General features: G+C 35.5%; 1 protein-coding gene across 1 annotated transcript; it reads right to left on the bottom strand.

Annotated features, from left to right (window-relative positions):
- Nucleotides 1-9,454: 9,454 nt before the first annotated feature.
- On the bottom strand, nt 9,455-12,118 carry LOC141711681 (putative pentatricopeptide repeat-containing protein At5g37570). The gene has a single exon (XM_074514292.1). The coding sequence runs from the start codon at nt 12,051-12,053 to the stop codon at nt 10,362-10,364; it is 1,692 nt and encodes a 563-aa protein (XP_074370393.1). The 5' UTR covers nt 12,054-12,118; the 3' UTR covers nt 9,455-10,361.
- Nucleotides 12,119-16,412: the final 4,294 nt, after the last annotated feature.

The raw sequence follows: 16,412 nt of genomic DNA, 5'->3' as shown, positions 1-16,412 counted from the left end.
AAGGCAGATCACCCATAGATAGCACCCCAATCTCAAATCAAAGATCCACAAACTCAGGGGGAGTTTCCAGCAATCAAAACTCAATCACACATCAAGACAACATTGAGGTCTCTTCATCTAGGGCTAATCTACCTCAACCAAGAAAATGGAAAAAAGATCACCCCTTTGAACTGATCATTGGTGATGTTTCTTCCAGAGTTCAAACCAGGAGAGCAACTCAAGAAGAATGTCTATACAGCAGCTTCCTGTCTAAGGAAGAACCAAAGAAGGTAGAAGAAGCCTTATTAGATCCTGATTGGATTTTAGCTATGCAGGAGGAGCTAAACCAATTTGAAAGGAATAAAGTATGGAAGCTGGTACCCAAGCCTACAGGAAAGAATCCAATAGACACCAAATGGGTATTCAGAAACAAGATGGATGAAAATGGCATAGTAGTAAGGAACAAAGTAAGATTGGTTGCTAAAGGCTATTGTCAGCAAGAAGGAATAGATTTTGATGAAACATTTGCTCCTGTTGCAAGACTTGAAGCCATCAGAATCTTCTTAGCCTATGCAGCCCATGCCAATTTCAAGGTCTATCAAATGGATGTCAAAAGTGCCTTTCTGAATGGAGATTTGGAGGAAGAAGTGTATGTAAGTCAACCTCCTGGCTTTGAAGATCCAAATTTCCCAGAGTATGTCTATTATCTACTGAAAGCACTTTATGGACTGAAGCAAACACCTAGAGCCTGGTATGACACTTTATCAAAGTTTCTTTTAGAAAATCACTTCACAAGAGGTACTGTAGATAAAACTTTATTTTTCAGAAATATGAATGGCTCTAGCATACTTGTTCAAATTTATGTAGATGATATTATTTTTGGCTCTACAGATGAGAAACTTTGTAAAAAGTTTGCCAAACTGATGCAAAGCAAGTATGAAATGAGTATGATGGGAGAACTAACTTACTTTCTTGGTTTACAAGTTAAGCAAGTTAGTGATGGAATATTCATTAGTCAAACTAAATATATTTTTGATCTTTTAAAGAAGTTTGATCTAATGGATTGCACATCTGCAAAAACTCCCATGGCCACTGCAACTAAGCTTGAACTAAATACTACTGAAAAGTCTGTGGATATTTCAAGTTATAGAGGCATGGTTGGCTCACTTCTGTACTTAACAGCTAGTAGGCCAGATATAATATTTGCTACATGTTTGTGTGCTAGATTTCAGGCTGATCCTAGAGAGTCTCATTTAATAGCTATTAAGAGAATCTTCAGATATCTCAAAGGAACACCAAACCTTGGCATTTGGTATCCTAGAGATTCTGACTTTGATCTAACTGGTTATTCAGATACAGATTATGCAGGTTGCAGAATTGATAGAAAAAGCACAACAGGAACCTGTCAATTTTTAGGAGACAAGCTTGTGTCCTGGTTCAGTAAAAAGCAAAATTCAGTTTCTACTTCTACAGCTGAAGCTGAATATATTGCTGCTGGCAGTTGCTGTGCATAGATTTTATGGATGAAAAATCAATTGTTAGACTATGGTTTGCAAGTTGAAAGGATTCCTATTTTCTGTGACAACACAAGTGCAATTGCCATCACTGAAAATCCAGTGCAACATTCAAGGACAAAGCATATAGACATCAAGTACCATTTCATAAGGGAACATGTAATGAATGGTACTGTAGAGTTACATTTTGTTCCAAGTGAGAAGCAACTTGCAGATATTTTTACCAAGCCACGGGATGAATCCACATTTTCTAGGTTGGTAAGTGAGTTAGGTATGCTTAATTACTCTTGAATTTATCTAAACTATTTTGCAAGTTGAAAAGTAGCCAGAAATTTAACTGATTTTTAGTCTTGGATGAAAATTTTGGCTAAGTCGAAATTTGCATCTCGACGGATGACCGTTATCCATCGAGTTGAGTCATCCGTCGATATACAAATTGTAAATAAAAATCAACTACTTTTCTGGAGTATTTTAAAGCTCGATGGATATCAACTTATCCTCATCCGTCGAAGTGTCTAAATCTTAACCGTTAATTCCCTGAACATTATCCATCGAGTATACTTACAGTTTGTAAGCATTACACGACGGATAATGGGTGGAATTTTTACAGTTTATTTTAAAACGGCTATTTTGGACAATTTCTATTGGGTAATTTACTTCTCTTCATTATTTTTATCAGTTGATTTTGAGTAAAGTATAAAAGCTTATTTCATTCTAATCATTTTCTTTTATCATTCTCAAATTCAACTGTGATATTTCATTCTCTCTCAAGCAAAAATCCTCTTTCTCTTCAAGCTTTTCTTCTCTAACAATGGCACCCGTAGTTAAGATCATGTCACAGACTGGGTTCATCTATGAGAAGAACAACTTCACGGCCTTGGTCAATAAGGGGATTCAGCAATCTGAAGACTATCATAAGATGATGGACTTCGTGAACAACTACAAGTTAAGTTTTGCCATGCTGGAATCACCCACAATTTATTGTGAAGTTGTTGAGGAGATGTGGACAACATCAATCTACAACTCTACTGACAAAACCATCACTCTAACCATCAAAGGTAATGATTTCTGTATCAATAGTGATGTCATAAAAGCATGTTTCAAGATTCCTGATGATAATGTAACTGCACCACACACTGACACTGATATTGTCAACATGCTCAATTCCATTCATTATGCACTTCCTACTGCAAAATTAAGTGAAATTAGAAGACTAGGTCTTAGGAAGGAATGGAGTTACTTGTGTGATGTAGTAACTAAAGTCTTTTCTGGAAAAATCAGTAATTTTGATTCTGTGAACATTTCCATGCTTAACATGCTATACATGCTAGTTACAGACAAATATTACAATTTCAGTGATCTTGTTGTGTATGAGTTAGTTTTAAATTAGGTGACTTAGCCAAAAGAGGAAAGAATATTTACTATGCTAGATTTTTTATGCTTTTGGCTAACCATCTTTGTCAAGAGATTGAACTTGAGAACCCAAACAACAAATTAGCTTGTTGGGTACAAGAGAGAAGAATCATTGCAGACTTGAACAGAGCCAACCATCACAAGGATGTGCCAATGTTCTATTTTCCTGCAATGCTTACACCTCAGGTAAGTGAGGTAAGCTCATCCAGACCCTCAACTATTCCAATCTCTTCTATTTCTTTGACTTCAGGCATAGCTATGGCAACTGTGACAATGACCAAACAGTTGCCTACCAAAGCTGCCAAAACAACTGCAATTTCTAAATCCAAATCAAAAAAAACCCCCTCTGGTATCTCTCAAAAGGTACCAGTTGAAAAATCTACTAAAGCCAAAGAGGGGAGTGTGAAAGAGGGTAAGATAGGTGAGGGAAGGGGTGAACATCAAAGAAACCCCAAGGATAAGGTTGGAGAGTTGAGTGAATCCCAGCCTAGCCACACTGCAGTTTCCCAACAAACTGTAGTGCTTAAAAAGGACAAAAGCTCACTTCTAGCTGCATCATCCCAAAAGGATGTGGCTATTGAACAAAGCTCACATCCAAGAGCACAGGCCAAGAGGGTTAGGGACACAAGCTCACACCAAACTTACACTAGAAAGAAGAAATCCAAAACAACTGGGGATGCACAGGGCACACACTTAGTGCAAACTGGTGCTAAAGACACAGTCCCTGCACCTTCTCAAATTCAGATTGATGTGGCTCCAACAAATGTGGAGTCACAGCCAAAATCTCTCATTATAGAAGCCACAGAAACACAATACTCACCAACTAACTCACTGGAAGTGGACATGATAAACACTTCAATTCCTGATTCCCCTTTTTTAAATCTGTTGGGGAAGCCAAAATCCAGTGCAAGTGAGCATCATCTTTTAGATGATTTGTTGGCTCACTTGCCAATTCTTTCTGATTCTATTGTGACATTTGTGCCTCAAATAACTTCAATCAACACAGAGTCAACAATAGTTTCTCTTCCCACCTCATTCATTTCTACTCTCTCGATGGATATTGCTCATCCGTCGAGTAGTGATTGTATCCCGACGGATAAGCTTAACAGCAGTTATCCGTCGGATAGCTTTACCACTCACCCGACGGATATCACTTATCCGTCGAGTGTCTCTGCACAACTTCAAACTTCAATAATTTCAAGTGCAGAAGATTTTGTGGTAATACAATCACTCTTAGGACTGAGAAAGGAGAGTGCATTGAGTGAGAGGCTGGGTTGCTCCCAGGCAAAAGGAGAGGAAAAGAGTGAATCTCAGCAATCCATTCATTCAGGATTGGCAAAAGTGAGTGAGAGGAGTCCCACCTTAGTAGGTGAAGGTGAGGGTGTGAGGGTGGGGAGCCAGGGTGAGACCCTGATGCAACAAAAGAGAGAACATGAGAGAAAGGCAGGTACTGGAGAAATAAGGATGGAACCAGCCATTGTTAGTGAGTCAATGATTGTGGATGATGCTGAAAAGGAAAGACAATTTCAGCAACACTACAAAGCTGTAATTGATAACATTTCCTTGGATGCTGACACTTTTACTCACCCTGTTTCAGCCTATCAACTGTTGGCTGCTCAGGGCAATGTGGAGGCATAGCAGACTTTGAATTTAGTGCACACCACAGAATCTCTTCAAAGAGATAAAGCTGCTGTGAACAGACTGCCTTCTCAAGATGGAGAGCCATCTGAAGAATTTGGAGTAAATTTTGATGATTATGACTCTGGTTCTTTGGATGGAAGCATGAACATAGGGGGAGCTGAAGACCCAATTTCTGCTTTCAGTTTACCTAAATGGGCATGAGCAAAGGAATTTTCACCAGGGCAATTTGAGGTGTCTTTGGTAAAACAAGTCATAGCTATTCAGCAGGCCCTTCAGGAAGCTTCAGATGCTGGTACCAAGGCTGTTCTTCAAGCTCACCTAGACTCCTTACAGTTAATGAAGATCCAACACTCAAGACAGAATCTCAGTGTGGATGAATTGAAAAAGGAGATAGCTGACTTAAAGACATATAACTCTGAGAAGCTGGATTCAATAATGCCATATGATACCATGCATGATCTACTACTAAGGTTGAGGAGAGAATCAGATTCTGACAAGAAGTTAGCCAAGCTGGAAAACAGAGTTCAGGTTATTGAGAATTCAGTGGCTCTACTTCTTCAAAATCAACAGACTCAGACAAATCTTCTCATGCAACTGGCTAAAGCACAAGGCCTAACTCCTCCACTTGATGATAACAAAAAGGGGGAGAGAGAATCAAGTAAGGGGGAGAAAGGACCAACTGAGGGGGAGAAACTTCAAGTTCAAATCAGCAAAGTAATTGTACCTTCAATTACTATCTCCAAGCCACCAGTTGCAGATGGTATAGATCTTATAAATGCAGCAGCAGCAAATTTGAAAGATGCTGATAAAGAAGAGTTGACTCTAATCAACTGGAAAAAGATTGATGAGGAAATACAGAAAAAGTTTCAATTAGTCAAGGAACCAGATCAGTCAGCCATTCATCACTCTCATGTCAAGCCAATCAATGTGAATGAGATGAGCATGAACTATCTGAAGAAAGGACAATCTTCCTGCATCAAGACTACAAAGGCTGAGATAATTCTTAAACCAAGGGCAAACTATCCAAAGTCATCTTTGAAGAACCCTATGGATTCTGTGTATGAGACACCCAAGCCTGATGAAAAGAAGCTTCTGTCAAGATCTATTCTCCTCTATAAAGATCCAGCTGATTCAACCTCAAGAAAAAGAATTGCAAAGATATTCAGAAATGGGAAGGAAATTTGTGTGGTAGCTGGACATCCACAATTTGCTCATGCAAAGGAAGAAGAAAAAGTCAGATTGAAGCAGGAAAAGAGGCAAGCTGCTCTAGATGCAAAGAAGTCTAAACAAAAGAAAGAATAGCTTGCTATCTTGGCCAAGCTACAGGCTGTGAATTCTTCTCAACAAATTCCCTTTCAACCATCTCAAACTGCTGAATCAGAGAAGAAGATTGAAAAACAGAAGAAATCCCCAAGAAAGAAAGAACTGGCTAAAAGAACAAAAAGAAAGTTGGATGTTGTTGACAAGGAATTGGAAGATCAATTTCCAAAGGAATCCACTCAAGCTGAAACTCAAGCATCAAATCCCTCTGTGGTGTTTGAAGACATAAGGGTGGTGGACCCCTACAGGAACATACATGGAGAGCCTATTGTGCCAAAGGATGAGCCAATATAGTGGGATAAATTACCAATTCCTGACTTCAACTTGCCAATTCTTACTAAGCCAAGAAGGACAAAATCAAGGGCAGTCAAGAAAGTGAAGCTGTCACCTCTCAAATCCAAGTCAATAGTCAAAGCTCAACCCAAGGTCAACAGGGGAGACTACTTGTACTTGTGTGACATCAAAGAATTCTCATATCTAAACCTCTATCTGGAGGAGCTGGATGAGGCAAGGGCAATTGATGCATACAGAAACCTACCTGAAAGGTTGGTGTTCAAGTACAAAGGGGGAGGGAGATTCAGTGGCCTCTTCATAGGATACTTCAAGAAAGCCAAGCTGTGTTGATCAAAGTCTATTCATCCTTCAAGAAAAACTTTGGGTTCAATGTAACTGCAAGAAGATTAGTATTGAAGAAGATTGAAGAGCTAAGGAGTGTTAGAGCCAAAGATGCATTACCCAAAACTCTTATAATCCCATACATAGGGAGAAGAGTGCATCTAAGGCCCTACTGGCTGATGGAATTCATGGATGACAAGGGTGTGAGAAGATTCTTCAGATTAGAAGACCAATTGAGTATCTCTGGCAATGAGACTCTCTTGGAAATGCAAGAAATGTTAGATCTCTCAGAATCTGATGAATTAGAATTCCACAGACAGCTCCAGAATCAAATTGAAGAAAACAACAGAAAGCTTGGAAGAAGATCCAGACCTTCAAGAAACTAGAAAAATATGCTCAGACTAGAGGAGCATCTTGAACTGACTGTGAGCCAAACCTTGTACATTTTTGTTTAAATTGAAGCACTTTCAGTTTTATCTACTTATCTTTAAAGGTATATGTTTAGGATGTTTTGTTATCATCAAGTATCTCTTAATTTATGGCTACAATTCCAGTAGACATAAATTGGGGGAGATTGTTGTGAATATGTTGTGTACTTGATGATTACCTAAACAAAACATCTAAGTAGATTTTACTTAGTAAAATAATGTAGCACTCGACGGATAAAAATTATAGTCCCGACGGATAACTCATTATAGTCCCGACGGATGATTAACTTATTATCCATCGAGTGAGTAGCTTATGTAATAATAAGTTTGTAGCACAGTGTTGTATGCACCTTTGTATAGAATCTGAAGTAGCATATAAGTCATGTTGACTTTAACTAGATATGCAGAATAGGTTGATTAATTGTACATAAGCAATGTCTTGTAATTCTGTATAAGTGAAATGAAGTCAAGTGCCAAAATAGCTACCAACGGATGATTAACAAAGTTTCGACGGATGATCAAATGACTATCAACGGATGTTTAACATAGCAGTCGACGGATGATCAATCAAGTCATCGACGGATGATCTGAAAGTCGACGGATGATCATATCAAGAATTCAAACATCAGTTGAACAGTGAAAGCTGACACACAGCCGTTGAGTTGGATACAAACACACTGTGGAAGCCCATTAACTGGGTAATAGAGGACGAAAAGCAGCAAAGATCAAGACTGTTAGATTTTATATTTGTTCAGTCTTTTTGACTTTGTAATCTTGATAATATATAAACCAAGAGAGTAGCAAATAGAAAATAACCAAGAGAGCTAAAAAACAACAACAGAGAAATCTTTGTAAGCACTATCTTTAGCATTTCCTGTGTTCTTAGCAGTTCTATTTTGTGTAAGCAGCTGTGAGCATTTCTGCACACAGAGTCCTCTCGATATATTAAATATATCTCTGGTGGAATTGTTTAAATCCACCAGAAAGTTTTTAAAGACTCTTATTTTTAATTACTTATGTTTTGATTCATTCAAGTTTACATTCCGCATTGTGCTAATCAAAACAAATATATCCATAATCGAGTTGAACATTTTTATTTCAAGAAAAAGGTTCAAGAATTCCATTCAACCCCCCTTCTGTAATTCTTGCTATATTGTTAAGGGACTAACAAGTACACGATATTGTTATGTAATTTTAGGAAATTGGAGGTGAAAAACGTATCGATCACCTAATAAATTTTATCAAGCTACATACATAGTTTATCATTTACCTGAATAATTGGTTTTGAATAAATAAACTTAAACTATACAACGTAAATTAAATTTGAACTATATCTTATTTAAAAAAAAGTTAATTATAGAATATATCTCCTGCAAATGATATCTCCAATATTATTAAAGCAAAAGTTGAAGATATGGAACAATTCAGTTTACGTATGACTAAAATTGAAATAAAATAATTAAACACTTTCAATATGTAGACTTATATTAAATTTAGTTGAATTTGAAAATGTATTTAGTATTTGCAGAAGTTAGATGTGTTGTACTAGAATGAGTTGATAACATAATCTTCAATCTAACTGAGTACCTGTAACAGTATTACTGAAGTGCAAGTTGGAGAGATTAGAAATGATTCTACTTCCAAATCTTTAACCACTGAACAACCAGATTACAATTTTGTTTCGTGTACAAAGTTAGCCATTAACGTCAGCCACATCATACCAATGACTTACACACATGTTTGCTTACCATTAAGAATGTAGAATTATTCATAACATAAAGAAGGTAGGCGAGGTCTTACTGAAGTTCCGAGTAGAGAATACCCTCTCAGGAATGGATCTTTCAGTCTTAAATTACATTCTGCATTCATATACCACGGACCACATTATGACATTACCACATTATGTTTACCACTACTACTTTATAACTCTTAAACGTACAGTTTCTATAGCTGAGTAATCGTCAACGTTATGTTAAAATCTTCAACTGATTTCGATATCAGGTTCCACTACGGACCGAAAATAATAAATAAGATGAGTAATCCGGCAAAAAAAAAAGAAATACAAAATCGTCGCACTCAATCCTTTCTGAACGATTTTCACAAATATGTAATCTCATTCATTTAACCTTCTTCCGTTTCCTTGGCACCCTCATAAAAAAAATAACAATACGTATCTAAACTCCTAATTTTAAAAAAGTAGTTCCGTATAATCACTTGATTGTCCTCTTAACTTATTAAAATCCATGCTAGTTTTCATATAAAGACGCGAGTCGAACCGCTAACTAAACTAATTTTCTTTAAAGTATGCTGATATAAATTTTACTCTTACTGCCTGCAAATGTTTCACTTCGGAGTTTAGAGTGGACTTCTCGAAGATTCCCTCTAGGGCTTTCTGACCTTGCATGTAATTTTTTAATCTAAAGATGATCCATCCATTTATCCCGGAATTTATAAATACAATTTCTTGCCAATGTTTTTCCATGGTAACCAGTGAAGTGAACAAAGATAGAAAACCAACAATGTTGTGTCAATGAGCTTGGAATGCGAAAGTTCCCCATCATATCATAGCATGTAAAAAATGTGTCTTTAAAACAAATCACTATAACTATACAAGAAAAAAAGAAAAACAATAACTAACCAATCCAACTCATTTTGAATGTGAGAGGAGGTTTAGCCTGATCTAGTAATTTCTTTGGTAATATGATCTTGTATAACGCCTCAATAAGAGTTTCAGTTTTTCTTGCTGAAACAGAAGAGTGGAAGATATTACATCAATCTTCTAGTTTACAATTCCTACTCTGCATCTTATGTCCTTGTTCATCAAGGTCTGTCCTGTTATTCTCATCCCAATTTGAATTGTATAATCACTTGGGAGATCCAAGACATGATGCAGTGAAAAACATAGATTCACCATAAAAGAGTCTCCATAAATATATATGGCAATGCTTGCTAGGTCTGTCATCAAGGGTAACATTACTAACGTAACTGCCAGCAGTCCCTCATTCGATTATTGTGTTAATCAGCTTCAGGGCACCCCCCCCCCCCCTCTTTGGGAATTAAAAACTCATTGTCATTGAAAATAATATGATTCACTCTGCTCTATACTTTTGAGGGGTGACTTGCCAACCAACCCGACATTTGTCGTCAACCTCACTGAGGCCAGTATCTCGTCTATTTAATAGGATGACGATAGCTCTCGCCTACAAGATTTTTTACTATACATCATACTCCGCTATGAATTCTTAAAAATTTCAAGCTGGAAATGTAAGGTTATCCCAAGAACTTGGACTTTATGTACATCAATAAAATGACATATGCATTTTACGCTCCATATATAAGTGTCGCTCAGCTGGTCTTTGTTCATACTCCTTTGGCTTCTTTAAACAAACCAAGCATTGGGCGAATAGCCTTAATATCAAAATTTTATGAATCGTTTGACTAAAAGCTAAAGTTATTGTATGCGAGTGTAACCTGGCACCTTCCTCAATCCTCTTTCACGCATTTTATTTCTGATAAGAGAAACATCCGGCCATCTATTTTCCTCAGCGTATATATTAGACAACAACACATAATTACCCGCATTAAGGGGTTCAAGCTCAAATAACCGATTTGCTATCTCTTTTCCTAGCTCAATATCAGAATGTAGCTTACAAGCCCCAAGCAGTGCACCCCAAGCACCAGCATAAGGCTCAATAGGCATTGTTTTTAATAGATCATAAGCTGTTTTCAGCTTTCCTGCTCGGCCAAGAAGATCAACAATACATGCATAATGGTCAGGAGAAGGAACAATAGAATATTTATCAACCATGGTATCAAAGAATTGGCAACCTTCTTCAACAAGCCCGGCATGACTACAAGCTGATAGGATGACAGTGAAGGCAACACTATCAGGAATAATCCCTTCACTTAGCATCCTAGAAAAGAGAGCAACAGACTGAGGTCCGCATCCATGGATGGATAGCCCTTGTATCATTGAACAATAGGAAATCAAGTCCCGCTTTGGCATTTTCTTAAACAACATTGTCGCTTTCTCCATATTCCCACACTTTGCATGCATATCTACTAGAGCTGCAACAACATGAGGTCTACGTAGATCAAGCGAACTCTGGCTAACATATGAATCGACCCATTTAGCCAATTCTAAGCTACCAACCTGCGAACAGGCAGACATCAAACTAACTATTACATACTCATCAGGCTTAACATTTTGCGCACGCAAGTCCGTGAACAATTGCACAGCTTCATTAGGCTGCCCATTCTGAGTATACCCTGATATCAACGCAGACCACAAAACAACATCCTTACTCTCCGATTGATCAAACAAAAACCTCGCGGACGCCATATCACCAGACTTGGCATACGCATCAATCAAAGTAGTAAACGAAACCACATTCCTCTCAGGCATCAAATCAAACAACTTCCTAGCACTCCCCAAATCCCCTAACTTGACAAACACATTAATCATCGCATTCCACGACCCCACATTCCTCGACGGCATTTCCTCAAACAACCCAACCGCTTTCTCAAAATCACCCACATTCGCATACCCAACAATCATAGCCGTATACGACACCTCATTTCTCACAGACATTTCGTCAAACACCTTCCGTGCACACTCAATCTCTCTACACTTGCCATAAAAATCAACCAAACTCGACCCAACAAACACATCCTCCCCCACCCCACATCTCACAATCAACCCATGAACAACCCCACCTTCCCTAAACCTCAATTCACGACCACAAACCTTAACCAAACACGGAAAAGTATACTTATCAGCACAAACACTCTCACACCTAATCATTCTTCGAAACAACACAAAAGACTCGTCAAATGTACACTTCTCCGAACTCACTTTAATCAGAGTGTTCCACAGATATATATTAGGCTGGTGCACACGATCAAAAACAGATGAGATATAAGTAATATTGGAAGAGAGAGAATTGTAGAGAGAGATGAACTGGGTAATAATAAAATGGTCTTGTTCGAAGCCTTGGTGGATGATTTGAGTGTGGATTTGATGGAGAGTTGAGAGGGTTTTGCAAGATTTAATAAGGTTTAAGATTGAGTGAGAAAGAGGGGAAGATAATGAATGTGATGATGATGACTCGTAGAAGCTTATACATCGACTGATCAAAGTCATGTAGAGCAAAACAAAATGAGCACACGTTTGTTAACCCCGAGAGGGTTTTAAGTTCTTAAAGGGTAAAGGGTTTATTCATTTATATATTATTAACTTATTTTTTTAGAATTTTTTTCAAAATATGATTTTTATTTTTTCTTTTGCAATTAAATGAATTTCAAAAGAAGTTATTTGTAAAGAATCGTGTTTTTAATTTTAAAAAAAAATACGATTTCGTAATAAAATGCAACCTCAAATGTAATAAAAATTAACTTCAATTATCTTTCAAAAAAATATATGATAAATAGAACTAGTTGTTTTTGGTTGAAAATCGTGTCTTTGCAAAAAAATTTAGAATATAATATAATTTAAAAAATATATAAATTAAGTATTTTTTTTTTAAATTTTCATATTTTTTTTCATATTTATGTGTAAATTAAAACTGTTGTATAAGTCGGATTAACATAAATTTGTAAAAGTTATCTTTTTAAAAGAAGTCATTTCAACGAGAACCATTCTTCAAAAACCCTATTTAATATTTTAATTAAATTTACTTATTTTATTACAAAAGTAAAAATATATCTATGATCAATATCACCTCACTCTTTTTTATTTGTCCATTCTAATCTTTACTATCTCACTGTCATGCCATCATCACCATCGTTATCACCATAATCACCAAAATTAAAATTAAAATCGCCAAATTAAAATCAGAATCACTAAAAAAAATCATATCACCATAACAACTGTTATAAAAATCATCAAATTTAACATAATTTACTCAAATTCAAATCATAATTTATACTAGTACCACTCTTTATAGATTCAATAAATTTAAAGGTAAATAATTGAATATTTAAATGTAACTTACCAAATATTATATGCAAATCACCAAAAAATTTGAAAAAAAAAAATTAATTAAAAATATTCATATATGTTCACTTCTTTTTTTACGTAAATTACAATATACATAAATATCAAATACATCATTATCGCTTCTTTACTCTACAAATTTGCATCAATTTCAATAATCGAGTATAATTGACAGACATTAGAACTGAAATAAAAAATTTAGATTAAAAATGGAGGCGACTTCTAGTTGCGGCGGGAAAGGAGGATACGCACGACGGAGGAAAATGAGATGTGGGCGGAAAAAGTGAAGATATATGTGAGAATTTCATATCTGAGAAGAAGAGCAGGGGAAATATTGTTTGGCCCGGACTGGAGATGGAAAATAAAAGTGAGAAGAGAGGTGAGAAGTTTAGATCCGAAAAAAGAAGTAGAAAATATAAATGATCGGAGGTTTTTGTGGCTGGAAGATGCGAAATTGATGGATTAATATGCGATAGTGGTTGTAAAATCCGCAATTTTAATTTTTATTTATTTATTAGAAATTAGATATTATTTTATTTAGATAAATATATTAATTTAGAATATTTTGAAAATTTTATGTGCAAATTATTTGAGTTAGGAAAAAATTTGTTATTTGTGAAGAGAAGTGTAATAATATATTAGAAAATCAATATCTTTTTAGTTTAAGTAATTGTGTGTGACAAATATTTTATTTTTGGAATTTACTTGGAGACGTCCTAAATTATTAGGAGAAAATTTATTATTTCCTAGTTGAAATTAGGTCTTGTTTTCCTATATAAGACCCCTTTTAGACAATAGAAAAAGTCGTACAGTCTCACCAATTCCCAACGAGGTACTTCAGTTTTCCGTTTAAATTTATTTTATTGTTTTTAAATCTGTGTTTTTCCATGCTACATAGTGTGTATATCATGCAATAAGTATAGCCAATTTAATATGAGAGTACTCTTTTGATTATCGGGGATAAAGCATGTTTTGATTGTATGTGCCTTGATATTTGTGTATAATGTTCAAAATGTGGCATATTTAGATTAAAAGACCTGCAAATTCTTGTCTTTTACTTGTAAATTATTTGGTTCAAATTGTTTGCCATCCTTGTTTGTCTAGAGTAATCTTATTAATTAGATAATTTTTACTATATTTATATAATTTTGTTCTGTTTTTTTTTACTTTTGATAAAATAATATTTAGATTGGTATTCATATTTTTAGATATTTATAAATTTTGCTATTTCAGTGTCTCTGTGATTAAGTGCATATGTTTATATTTATTTATGTGTTCCATGTAATATGATTTACTTTTTAAAAGTATATTGTTTTAATATTATAATTTTTTAATAATTTTTAGTCGATCTATATTTATATAATATAGGTATATAGTTAACATCGTTATTTTTACTAATATTTAATTGAACATGAATTTGATGTCCATTTTTGGTACTGAGTTGGTGTTATGTACATTCAAATGATTTTAATGTTAATATATATGTGTTAGTGGGCTTTAAGGCCCAAATTACTCTCCTTTTTATTTATAATTCTTGGTCCGATTATAGTTTATAGCTTATTTGGTTTAGTTAGATAAAATCAACATGGTTTAAGTTTTTAAGTATCCTGCGACCTGATTATGAATGTTGAAGTTGGTCTCTCTTTAATTGAAACATGTGGTCTGTTTGTAGTTTCAGAATTATATTTTGTAAATAGATTAAAAATAGTTAATTATGATCTACTTATTAAATTCTAGGAGTTGTTCGTGCAATTAATTTCGGATTTCAAGTGTCGCTTCTGAGGTAAGTACTTTTTGGCTTACTTTTATTTTCGGAAGAGTTTTGATACTCTGGTTTTCGAATTTCATATAAGATATAAGAATTCTGTTTCGAACTGTATAAGAAATAAAATATGGGAATCTTTTGAAACCCAGTCTCTACGTTTTCGAACCGTTCGTAATTTACGTTATAGTTCTAGAACTAGGCTTAGATATCCTTAGTAGGCGAACAAGCGTGCAACTTTAGATACCTATTAAGGGCGCGTGATTATTGAACTTTAGATGCGGACCACTGGAAAAGTGTGGTAAATAAGAATAAGAATTAGATGTTGGCTACCGGCAAAGTGTGGCCGTAGATCAAGACTGTGGTATTTATAAGAATTATCGTTTCGTTCTGTTTTATTCTGTCATGATCTGTTATAAAATATGTTTTTCTATTTTAAATTATGAATTTTAAAATATAAAACTTTGGGTTGGATCTATTTTTAGAAAAAAATTTACAAAATTATTATTATTTTGAGAAAAATCGTTTTATTAAAACACCCATTGTTTTTCTGTTTAAGAGTTAGTCAATTTGTACTTGCTGAGGTTTTTTGCTCAATCCTTTGAATATTTCAGGTTTGGAATTTGGAGTATGTTAAGAATAAGGAATGAGAATTATGTGGGGATCTCTGTTGCTTCGTTCCGTGCTATTTGAATCAGAATAAAGACTTTGTTTTTAGAGAATGAATTTGCTTATCTGTTAGATAATTAATATCGGATTTGTGGAGTTGCGTCTCTATTGTTATGGTTTTGATTTAATAAGTTTGAGCGCTGCTTTGACCTTCGTTATATATATTGAATTATCGAATAAGAATCTATTTTATTTAAGTTGTGTATTTAAAATTAATAGTCCAAAAGTGCGGGCCCTTACAGTTGGTATTAAAGCAGGCTGTCTTTCAGAGTGTATTAGGTAAGGGACTAGTACATTCCCTAAGATGCGGTCCTATAGACTATCGTATAGATCTTAGGAAATTATTTTGGATTTACGGCATTTGTTTGTGTGATTATTTGATATGCTTGACTTTGTGTTTTTTGATTATTGACTATAAGTTTAGAAATTATTTTGTGTGTTTTAGAAAAGATGGACGGGGAGAACGGTAACAACCAGAACAATAACGAAAATCAGAACAACAACGAGAATCAGAACAACAATGGAAACAGGGAAACAATGGTGAAGAAGGAAACGTCTTTGACTAGCTGGCTGAAACTCTAGTCGTGCTTGTGAATCAGCAACCAAAGCCAAACATTGTCTCTAAATTCAAGCGTTTGAACCCACCAACTTTTGATGGAGCTACAAACCCAGCTATCGTCGAGATGTGGATACAAGAGATGAAAAAAGCTTTTGGACTTCTAGGGAGCAATGAGAAGCAGAAGGCGACCTTAGCTTTGTACCAATTTCAAGGAAGCGCTTATGACTGGTGGTTCATGGAAAAGAGGAAGAACGAAACATCAACGAATCTTGAAGAAAATCCTGAACCGTACACTTGGGAAAAGTTCAAGAAGGCTTTGGAGGACAAGTACTTTACAAGAATAGTTCGTCTGCAAAAAGAGAGGGACTTCATTGGGTTTCAACAAGGTGAAAGAACCATCATTGAATACGAAGCAGAATTTGCAAAGCTTGCGAAGTACGCGTCGACTTAGTGGCAGATGAGAGCAGTCGGGCACGAAGATTGGAAGAGGGACTTCGAAGCGACATCAGGAACTCTG

The sequence above is a fragment of the Apium graveolens genome, chromosome 3 (assembly GCF_009905375.1).
Source record: "Apium graveolens cultivar Ventura chromosome 3, ASM990537v1, whole genome shotgun sequence".
NCBI lineage: Eukaryota > Viridiplantae > Streptophyta > Magnoliopsida > Apiales > Apiaceae > Apium > Apium graveolens.
Note: the sequence above shows the minus strand (reverse complement) of the source record. Positions and strands in the feature narration are given on the sequence as shown.